General features: G+C 44.4%; 2 protein-coding genes across 2 annotated transcripts in view; both read right to left on the bottom strand.

Moving 5' to 3' along the window:
- The window catches only part of abcc5 (ATP-binding cassette, sub-family C (CFTR/MRP), member 5), a 49,855-nt gene that overhangs the window by 31,911 nt on the left and 5,483 nt on the right, over positions 1-12,461 (bottom strand). Inside the window, exons 4-11 of the mRNA XM_078167434.1 lie at positions 10,606-10,761; positions 10,373-10,517; positions 7,723-7,956; positions 4,690-4,863; positions 4,464-4,611; positions 4,233-4,381; positions 3,572-3,679; positions 40-197 (exon numbers count right to left, since the gene is read on the bottom strand). Coding sequence (XP_078023560.1) covers positions 40-197; positions 3,572-3,679; positions 4,233-4,381; positions 4,464-4,611; positions 4,690-4,863; positions 7,723-7,956; positions 10,373-10,517; positions 10,606-10,761 — 1,272 coding nt within the window. The remainder of the gene's footprint in view (positions 1-39; positions 198-3,571; positions 3,680-4,232; positions 4,382-4,463; positions 4,612-4,689; positions 4,864-7,722; positions 7,957-10,372; positions 10,518-10,605; positions 10,762-12,461) is intronic.
- On the bottom strand, positions 5,222-6,868 carry LOC144462801 (uncharacterized; the record flags this gene model as incomplete). Its single annotated transcript, XM_078167474.1, has 1 exon — positions 5,222-6,868. A coding segment is annotated over exon 1 (1,530 nt), but the record flags the coding sequence as incomplete, so codon positions are not given.

The following is a 12,461-nucleotide window of genomic DNA, read 5'->3' as shown; positions in this document are numbered from 1 at the left end:
GTCAGACCAGTCCGAATGGGGACAGAGACGTCAGTGTACTTGTGTCTCAGTCTGCTGGCTGTGTGGACACGTGGGCTCAGCTGAGCGCTCTGTCCACCTCCTTCCCATGCCAGACTGGCCCCACGCATCTCCACGGCAACCTGGGGATCGCCAGGCAATGCACGGATGCTGTCAACCTCAGGCAACAGGAAGAGGCTCTGAAAAGGACAGAGGACAGACAACAGAGAACAAACAACAGAAGACAGAGGACAGACAACAGAGAACAAACAACAGAAGACAGAGGACAGACAACAGAGAACAAACAACAGAAGACAGAGGACAGACAACAGAGAACAAACAACAGAAGACAGAGGACAGACAACAGAGGACAAACAACAGAAGACAGAGGACAGACAACAGAAGACAGATAACAGAGGACAAACAACAGAAGACAGAGGACAGACAACAAAGGACAGAGGACAGATAACAGAGGACAGACAACAAAGGACAGAGGACAGACAACAGAGGACAGACAACAGAAGACATATAACAGAGGACAGACAACAGAGGACAAACAACAGAAGACAGAGGACAGACAACAGAAGACCGATAACAGAGGACAGACAACAGACAACAGTGGACAGACAACAGAGGACAGAGGACAGACAACAGAAGACAGAGGACAGACAACAGAGGACAAACAACAGAAGACAGAGGACAGACAACAGAACACAGAGGACAGAGGACAGACAACAGAAGACAGATAACAGAGGACAGACAACAGAGGACAAACAACAGAAGACAGAGGACAGACAACAAAGGACAGAGGACAGACAACAGAGGACAAACAACAGAAGACAGAGGACAGACAACAAAGGACAGAGGACAGACAACAGAGGACAAACAACAAAAGACAGAGGACAGACAACAGAGGACAGACAACAGAAGACAGGGGACAGAGGACAGAGGACAGACAACAGAAGACAGATAACAGAGGACAGACAACAGAGGACAAACAACAGAAGACAGAGGACAGACAACAAAGGACAGAGGACAGACAACAGAGGACAAACAACAGAAGACAGAGGACATATAACAGAGGACAGACAACAGAGGACAGAGAACATATAACAGATGACAGACAACAGAAAACAGAGGACAAACAACAGAAGGCAGAGGACAGACAACAGAAGACAGATAACAGAGAACAGACAACAGAAGACAGAGGACAAACAACAGAAGACAGAGGACATATAACAGAGGACAGACAACAGAGGACAGATAACAGAGAACAGACAACAGAAGACAGAGGACAGATAACAGAGGACAGACAACAGAAGACAGAGGACAGACAACAGAGGACAGAGGACATATAACAGAGGACAGACAACAGAGAACAGAGAACATATAACAGATGACAGACAACAGAAGACAGATGACAGACAACAGAGGACATATAACAGAGGACAGAGGACATATAACAGAGGACAGACAACAGAAGACAGAGGACAGACAACAGAGGACATATAACAGAGGACAAACAACAGAAGACAGAGGACAGACAACAGAGGACAGACAACAGAAGACAGATAACAGAGGACAGACAACAGTGGACAGACAACAGAGGACAGATGACAGACAACAGAGGACATATAACAGAGGACAGACAACAGAGGACAGACAACAGTGGACAAATGACAGACAACAGAGGACATATAACAGAAGACAGACAACAGAGGACAGACAACAGTGGACAGATGACAGACAACAGAGGACATATAACAGAGGACAGACAACAGAGGACAGACAACAGTGGACAGATGACAGACAACAGAGGACATATAACAGAGAACAGACAACAGAGGACAGACAACAGACAACAGAAGACAGAGGACACATAACAGAGGACAGATAACAGAGAACAGACAACAGACAACAGAAGACAGAGGACACATAACAGAGGACAGATAACAGAGAACAGAAGACAGAGGACAGACAACAGAGGACACATAACAGAGGACAGACAACAGAAGACAGAGGACAGACAACAGAAGACAGATAACAGAGAACAGAAGACAGAGGACAGACAACAGAGGACACATAACAGAGGACAGACAACAGAAGACATATAACAGAGGGCAGACAACAGAAGACAGAGGACAGACAACAGAAGACAGATAACAGAGAACAGAAGACAGAGAACAGACAACAGAGGACACATAACAGAGGACAGACAACAGAAGACAGAGGACAGACAACAGAAGACAGATAACAGAGAACAGAAGACAGAGAACAGACAACAGAGGACATATAACAGAGGGCAGACAACAGAAGACAGAGGACAGACAACAGAAGACAGAGGACAGACAACAGAGGACAGACAACAGAAGACAGATAACAGAGAACAGAAGACAGAGAACAGACAACAGAGGACACATAACAGAGGACAGACAACAGAAGACAGAGGACAGACAACAGAGGACAGACAACAGAGGACACATAACAGAGGACAGACAACAGAAGACAGAGGACAGACAACAGAGGACAGACAACAGATGACACATAACAGAGGACAGACAACAGTGGACAGACAACAGATGACACATAACAGAGGACAGACAACAGATGACACATAACAGAGGACAGACAACAGACAACAGAAGACAGAGAACAGACAACAGAGGACAGATAACAGAGGACAGACAATAGAGGACAGACAACAGAGGACATATAACAGAGGACAGACAACAGAAGACAGAGATGGTTTGATTTTAGCTGAAGAGTCCTCTGATCACCCTGAGCTTTGTTTCATCCCTTCATCCAAACACTAATTCATTCATCCATCCATTCAAATATTGATCCATCCATCCATCATCCATCAAAATACTGATTGATTAATTAATTAATCCATCCATCCATCCATCCATTCATCCATCAAAATAATGATTAATTCATTCATTCATTCACCCATCCAAACAATGATTCGTTCATCCATCCATCCATCCATCCAAATATTGATTCATCTGGTCATTTATCCAAATATTGATTAATTAATTCATCCAAATATTGAATTATTCATCCACCCAAATATTGATTCATCTGTTCATCCATCGCAATATTGATTCACCCATCCATTCATCAAAATATTGATTAATTAATTCATTCAACCATCCATCCATCCAAATACGGATTCATTCATCCATCCAAATATTGATTCATTCATTCATCCATCCAAATATTGATTGATTGATTGATTGATTCATCCATCCATCCATCCAAAAAATGATTAATTCATCCATCCAAATATTGATTTATTTGTTCATCAATCCAAATCTAAATTCATTTATCTATCCATCCATCCATCAAAATATTGATTAATTAATTAATTCAACCATCCACCCAAATATGGATTTATTCATTCATCCATCCACATGTTGATTCATTCATTCATCCATCCATCCATCTGCATGTTGATTGATTCATTCATCCATCCAAATACTGATTAATGTATTCACTCAAAGGTTGTAAGGGAGTGAAGGAAGGTAGGAATGTAGGAAGTTTGGAAGGTAAGGAGGACAGGAAGTGTTCTGACCTTGAATCGTTCTGCAGCCACTGAGGCCTCAGACAGAGACTTGACAGAGAACGGAGTGACCTTCAGGGCAAAGGTCATCGCATTAAACACCGTCACCACGGTGAAGGCCTACAGAGACAGACAGGAAACAAGGTTACATCACTTCCTCCAAGAAAATCAAAACAGTGAAGTATGTCAACAACGGAAGATAGCTGTAGCCTGCTATAATGCTAACAGGTATAAGGACATAATTGTAGCAAGGTTAGCCAGTTAGCTGTACCCTGCTATAATGCTAACAGGTATTAGGGAATAATTGTAGCAGTGTTAGCCAGTTAGCTGTAGTCTGCTATAATGCTAACAGGTATAAGGACATAACTGTAGCAATGTTAGCCAGTTAGCTGTAGCCTGCTATAATGCTAACAGGTATAAGGACATAACTGTAGCAATGTTAGCCAGTTAACTGTAGCCTGCTATAATGCTAACAGGTATAAGGACATAACTGTAGCAAGGTTAGCCAGTTAGCTGTAGCCTGCTATAATGCTAACAGGTATAAGGACATACTGTAACTGTGGCAAGGTTAGCCAGTTAGCTGTAGCCTGCTATAATGCTAACAGGTGTGAGGAAGGCCCATCAGTTAGCTGACATGTGACCGCAGGTAGTTAGGTATCTTTCAGTGTGGCACCTGAGCTGCGGTCAGGTCGTATCCTAGCAACATATGGACGGAGAATGTTGCCACGCTGGCGATGACAACGACGAGGGGAGCCACGCCCACAGTGATGCTCTGGAAGTAGCCGGTCAGCTCCAGGATCCTTCGCTCCTCCTCACGGATTTCTGAGAGACAGACACAATGTCTTAGCTCTGCTATCACAGCGGCAGGTCGGCCAGGTGAGCATGTGTGCAGGTGAGTACGTACTGCGGACGTCCTGGGCGAAGGCTTTGACCCAGGCGTACATTTTGATGACCTTGATGTGGCTGAGGATCTCGTTCATCTTCTGCACCCGTCTGTCTGTGACGGCCACGCCCCTCCTCCTGAAGTACGCCGTCAACCTGGAGCTGAACATCTGATCAGAGGATAACTACAGGTCAACCATGATGATGATGTCACTGGCGACTGAGTGATGAAGAGGAGGAGGACTGACCATGGCAGGGTAGAAGAGGATGAAGACAGCTGAGCCCAGCAGAGACGTCGGTCCCAGTATGAACAGGTTGTAGGCGACACCGAGGACGGCCACCAGGGGGCCCCCTGCTAACAGACTGCCCACTGCTGCTGCCTCAAACATCCTCTGACCGTCACTGGAACACATGTTCACCAGCTGAGGGACACGGGGGGGACACAGGGGGGACATGGGGGGGGGCACGGGGGGGACACAGGGGGGGACATGGGGGGGCACAGGGGGGGACATGGGGGGACATGGGGGGGACATGGGGGGGCACAGGGGGGGACATGGGGGGGCACAGGGGGGGACATGGGGGGACACAGGGGGGACATGGGGGGGCACAGGGGGGGACATGGGGGGACATGGGGGGGCACAGGGGGGGACATGGGGGCACAGGGGGGGACACAGGGGGGACATGGGGGGGCACGGGGGGGACACAGGGGGGACATGGGGGGACATGGGGGGGCACGGGGGGGACACAGGGGGGACATGGGGGGGCACAGGGGGGACATGGGGGGGCACGGGGGGGACAGATTGAATGAAAGATTATTCTCTGACAGAATATGACAGATGGAAAGAGAAAAGCACAGAAGAAATAAAGAAGGGAGGAAGGAAAGACTGAAGGAAGTAAAGACTGAAGGAAGGAAGGAAGGAAGGTAGGAAGGAAGGAAGGAAAGACTGAGGGAAGTAAAGACTGAAGGAAGGAAGGAAGGAAGGAAGGAAAGACTGAAGGGAGGCAGATAAACAAACAAAGAGATAAACAAACAGACAGATAAACAAACAGATAAACAAACAGACAGATAAACAGACAGACAGATAAACAAAGAGATAAACAGACAGATAAACAAACAAACAGACAAACAAACAGACAGATAAACAAAGAAACAGACAGATAAACAGACAGACAGATAAACAAACACAGATAAACAGATGGACAGATAAACAAACAAACAGACAGATAAACAAATAGACAGATAAACAAACAAACAGATAAACAGACAGACAGATAAACAGACAGACATAAACAAACAAGGATATAAACAAACAGACAGATAAACAAACAAACAGACAAACAAACAGACAGATAAACAAACAAACAGACAAACAAACAGACAGATAAACAAAGAAACAGACAGATAGACAGACAGATAAACAAACACAGATAAACAAACAAACAGATAAACAAACAGACAGATAAACAGACAGACAGATAAACAGACAGATAAACAAACAAAGAGATAAACAGACAGATAAACAAACAAACAGACAGACAGACAGATAAACAGACAGATAAACAGACAGATAAACAAACAAACAAACAGACAGACAAACAAACAGACAGATAAACAAAGAAACAGACAGATAAACAAACAAACAAACAGACAAACAGACAGACAAACAAACAGACAGATAAACAAAGACAGATAAAGAAACAGACAGATAAACAAACAAACAAACAGACAAACAAACAGACAGATAAACAAACAGACAGATAAACAAACAAACAAACAGACAAACAAACAGACAGACAAACAAACAGACAGATAAACAAACAAACAGACAAACAAACAGACAGATAAACAGACAGATAAACAAACACAGATAAACAAAGAAACAGACAGATAAACAAACAGACAGATAAACAAACAAACAGATAAACAGACAGACAGATAAACAAACAGATAGACAGACAGATAAACAAACACAGATAAACAAACAGACAGATAAACAAACACAGATAAACAAAGAAACAGACAGATAAACAGACAGATAAACAAACAAACAGATAAACAGACAGACAGATAAACAAACACAGATAAACAAACAGACAGATAAACAAACAAACAGATAAACAGACAGACAGATAAACAAACAGATAGACAGATAAACAAACACAGATAAACAAACAGACAGATAAACAAACACAGATAAACAAAGAAACAGACAGATAAACAGACAGATAAACAAACAAACAGATAAACAAACAGACAGATAAACAAACAGACAGATAAACAGACAGACAGATAAACAAACAGATAGACATAAACAAACACAGATAAACAAACAGACAGATAAACAAACACAGATAAACAAAGAAACAGACAGATAAACAAACAGACAGATAAACAAACAAACAAACAGACAGACAAACAAACAGACAGATAAACAAAGAAACAGACAGATAAACAAACAAACAAACAGACAAACAGACAGACAAACAAACAGACAGATAAACAAAGAAAGACAGATAAAGAAACAGACAGATAAACAAACAAACAAACAAACAAACAGACAAACAAACAGACAGATAAACAAACAGACAGATAAACAAACAAACAAACAGACAAACAAACAGACAGATAAACAAACAAACAGACAAACAAACAGACAGATAAACAGACAGATAAACAAACAGATAGACAGACAGATAAAGAAACAGACAAATAAACAAACACAGATAAACAAAGAAACAGACAGATAAACAGACAGATAAACAAACAAACAGATAAACAGACAGACAGATAAACAAACACAGATAAACAAACAGACAGATAAACAAACAAACAGATAAACAGACAGACAGATAAACAAACACAGATAAACAAACAGACAGATAAACAAACACAGATAAACAAAGAAACAGACAGATAAACAGACAGATAAACAAACAGACAGATAAACAAACACAGATAAACAAAGAAACAGACAGATAAACAGACAGATAAACAAACAGACAGATAAACAAACAGACAGATAAACAGACAGACAGATAAACAAACAGATAGACATAAACAAACACAGATAAACAAACAGACAGATAAACAAACACAGATAAACAAAGAAACAGCCAGATAAACAAACAGACAGATAAACAAACACAGATAAACAAAGAAACAGCCAGATAAACAAACAGACAGATAAACAAACACAGATAAACAAAGAAACAGCCAGATAAACAAACAGACAGATAAACAAACAGACAGATAAACAAACAGACAAAGAGAGGGCGAGGACCTGTCCCACGGTCTGGTCCCGGACGCTGCGCAGCTTCAGGATCTTACTGAAGGCCAGACTGAGGACGGCTCCTCTCAGACGACACCCAGTCCTGTAGTTCAGGGCCCAGGTCAGAGCCAGAGACCAGGACCGGACCAGCTCTGTGCTCAGGACCCCCAGGACCAGCAGGAGACCACATCCCAGGGAGGGCGCCTCCTGCTGGGTGTACTCCAGGAGACGCTTCACCACAAACGCCTGGAGGAGGAGGAGGAGGACGAGGACCAGGAAGAGAAGGAGGACCAGGAAGAGAAGGAGGAGGAGGACCAGGAAGAGGAGGAGGACCAGGAAGAGGAGGAGGAGGAGGACGAGGACCAGGAAGAGAAGGAGGACCAGGAAGAGAAGGAGGAGGAGGACCAGGAAGAGGAGGAGGACCAGGAAGAGGAGGAGGAGGAGGACGAGGACCAGGAAGAGAAGGAGGACCAGGAAGAGAAGGAGGAGGAGGACCAGGAAGAGGAGGAGGACCAGGAAGAGGAGGAGGAGGAGGACCAGGAAGAGAAGGAGGAGGAGGACCAGGAAGAGGAGGAGGAGGAGGAGGAGAACCAGGAAGAGGAGGAGGAGGACCAGGAAGAGAAGGAGGACCAGGAAGAGAAGGAGGAGGAGGAGGACCAGGAAGAGAAGGAGGAGGAGGACCAGGAAGAGGAGGAGGAGGAGGAGGAGGAGGAGGACCAGGAAGAGGAGGAGGAGGAGGAGGACCAGGAAGAGAGGGAGGAAGAGGAGGACCAGGAAGAGAAGGAGGAGGAGGAGGAGGAGGACCAGGAAGAGAAGGAGGAGGAAGAAGAGGAGGAGGAGGAGGACCAGGAAGAGAAGGAGGAGGAGGAGGAGGACCAGGAAGAGAAGGAGGAGGAAGAAGAGGAGGAGGAGGAGGACCAGGAAGAGAAGGAGTAGGAGGAGGAGGAGGACCAGGAAGAGGAGGAGGTTATACTGGTCTTAAAATGGTCTTATAATGGTTTTATACTGGTCTTACACTAGTCTTTATACTAGTCTTATATTGGTCTTCATACTGGTCTTATACTGGGTTTTATACTGGTCTTATACTGGTCTTATACTGGGTTTTATACTGGTCTTATAATGGTCTTGCTACTGGTCTTATACTGGTCTTATAACTGGTCTTATAACTGGTCTTATACTGGTCTTGCTACTGGTCTTATAACTGGTCTTATACTGGTCTTATACTGGTCTTGCTACTGGTCTTCATACTGGTCTTATACTAGTCTTTATACTGGTCTTATACTGATCTTCATACCGGTCCTATACTGGTCTTATATTGGTCTTGCTACTGGTCTTATACTGGTCTTATACTGGTCTTGCTACTGGTCTTAAAATGGTCTTATACTGGTCTTATTACTGGTCTTAAAATGGTCTTATACTGGTCTTGCTACTGGTCTTGCACTGGTCTTGCTACTGTTCTTGCACTGGTCTTATACTGGTCTTGCTACTGGTCTTACATCGGTCTTTATACTGGTCTTATTACTGGTCTTAAAATGGTCTTATACTGGCCTTATACTGGTCTTGCTACTGGTCTTACACTGGTCTTATTACTGGTCTTAAAATGGTCTTATACTGGTCTTGCTACTTGTCTTATTACTGGTCTTACACCGGTCTTATTACTGGTCTTAAAATGGTCTTATACTGGTCTTGCTACTGGTCTTACACTGGTGTTATTACTGGTCTTAAAATGGTCTTATGCTGGTCTTATTACTGGCCTTATACTGGTCTTGGTACTGGTCTTATTACTGGTCTTGCTACTGGTTTTATACTGGTCTTATACTGGTCTTGCTACTGGTCTTACATCGGTCTTTATACTGGTCTTATTACTGGTCTTAAAATGGTCTTATACTGGCCTTATACTGGTCTTGCTACTGGTCTTACACTGGTCTTACACTGGTCTTATTACTGGTCTTAAAATGGTCTTATACTGGTCTTGCTACTGGTCTTATTACTGGTCTTACACTGGTCTTATTACTGGTCTTAAAATGGTCTTATACTGGTCTTGCTACTGGTCTTACACTGGTCTTATTACTGGTCTTAAAATGGTCTTATACTGGCCTTATACTGGTCTTGCTACTGGTCTTACACTGGTCTTATTACTGGTCTTAAAATGGTCTTATACTGGTCTTATACTGGTCTTGCTACTGGTCTTACACTGGTCTTATTACTGGTCTTAAAATGGTCTTATACTGGCCTTATACTGGTCTTGTAACTGGTCTTACACTGGTCTTATTACTGGTCTTAAAATGGTCTTATACTGGTCTTTATACTGGTTTTATACTGGTCTTATTACTGTTCTTAAAATGGTTTTATACTGGTCTTATACTGGTCTTATTACTGGTTTTATACTGGTCTTATTACTGGTCTTATACTGGTCTGATTACTGGTCTTATACTGGTCTTATTACTGGTCTTATACTGGTCTGATTACTGGTCTGATTACTGGTATTATACTGGTCTTATTACTGGTCTGATTACTGGTCTGATTACTAGTCTTATACTGGTCTGATTACTGGTCTTATACTGGTCTTATTATTGGTCTTAAAATGGTCTTATATTGGTCTTATTACTGGTTTTATACTGGTCTGATTACTGGTCTTATACTGGTCTAATACTGGACTTACCGGCCCACTGAATCCAGCCAGCTGAGTGACGGTGAGACAGAGGATGGACAGGCAGAGACGAGTCCTGCAGAAGGACCAAACAACCCGACACAGAGACGCGTCGCTGCCCTTTGACCTCTGCTCGTCCACCCACAGAGACGCCAACCTGAGGACACACACAGAGGACTGAGCAGGAGGGATTGTGGGAAATGTAGGCAGCTCAGGTTTTTAAAGAACCCATTAGCTCCTCCCACCTCAGGCTGTTGGCATGGCAACTCTCCTTCTGTGATATAGGCCAGACATCGTGCAATAGGAGCTGTCCTCTCCTGCTGGCGTGTACAGCCAGAGGGGTCAGCCAATGAAACGTCATGAAGGAGAAGAGACCTGCGATGTCCACGGGATGGTCACACCTGAGGACACAATCACACCTGAGGACACAATCACACCTGAGGACACAATCACACCTGAGGACACAGTCACACCTGAGGACACAATCACACCTGAGGACACAATCACACCTGAGGACACAGTCACACCTGAGGACACAATCACACCTGAGGACACAGTCACACCTGAGGACACAATCACACCTGAGGACACAGTCACACCTGAGGACACAATCACACCTGAGGACACAATCACACCTGAGGACATATTCACACCTGAGGACACAGTCACACCTGAGGACACAATCACACCTGAGGACACAATCACACCTGAGGACACAATCACACCTGAGGACATATTCACACCTGAGGACACAGTCACACCTGAGGACACAATCACACCTGAGGACACAATCACACCTGAGAACACAGTCACACCTGAGGACACAGTCACACCTGAGGACACAATCACACCTGAGGACACAATCACACCTGAGGACACAGTCACACCTGAGGACACAATCACACCTGAGGACACAATCACACCTGAGGACATATTCACACCTGAGGACACAATCACACCTGAGGACACAATCACACCTGAGGACATATTCACACCTGAGGACACAGTCACACCTGAGGACACAATCACACCTGAGGACACAATCACACCTGAGGACACAGTCACACCTGAGGACACAATCACACCTGAGGACACAATCACACCTGAGGACATATTCACACCTGAGGACACAGTCACACCTGAGGACACAATCACACCTGAGGACACAATCACACCTGAGGACATATTCACACCTGAGGACACAATCACACCTGAGGACATATTCACACCTGAGGACACAGTCACACCTGAGGACACAATCACACCTGAGGACACAGTCACACCTGAGGACACAATCACACCTGAGGACACAATCACACCTGAGGACATATTCACACCTGAGGACACAATCACACCTGAGGACACAATCACACCTGAGGACATATTCACACCTGAGGACACAGTCACACCTGAGGACACAATCACACCTGAGGACACAATCACATCTAAGGACACCATCACACCTGTGGACATATTCACACCTGAGGACACAGTCACACCTGAGGACACAATCACACCTGAGGACACAATCACATCTAAGGACACCATCACACCTGTGGACATATTCACACCTGAGGACACAGTCACACCTGAGGACACAATCACACCTGAGGACACAATCACATCTAAGGACACCATCACACCTGAGGACATATTCACACCTGAGGACACAGTCACACCTGAGGACACAATCACACCTGAGGACACAATCACACCTGAGGACACAATCACACCTGAGGACACAGTCACACCTGAGGACACAATCACACCTGAGGACACAATCACATCTAAGGACACCATCACACCTGTGGACATATTCACACTTGAGGACACAATCACACCTGAGGACACAATCACACCTGAGGACATATTCACACCTGAGGACACAATCACACCTGAAGACACAATCACACCTGAGGACATATTCACACCTGAGGACACAATCACACCTGAGGACACAATCACACCTGAGGACATATTCACACCTGAGGACATATTCACACCTGAGGACACAATCACACCTGAGGACACAATCACACCTGAGGACATATTCACACCTGAGGACACAATCACACCTAAGGACACAATCACATCTGAGGAC

Source organism: Epinephelus lanceolatus, chromosome 4, assembly GCF_041903045.1.
Source record: "Epinephelus lanceolatus isolate andai-2023 chromosome 4, ASM4190304v1, whole genome shotgun sequence".
Taxonomy (NCBI): Eukaryota; Metazoa; Chordata; class Actinopteri; order Perciformes; family Serranidae; genus Epinephelus; species Epinephelus lanceolatus.
This window is presented reverse-complemented; position numbering and strand designations above follow the sequence as displayed.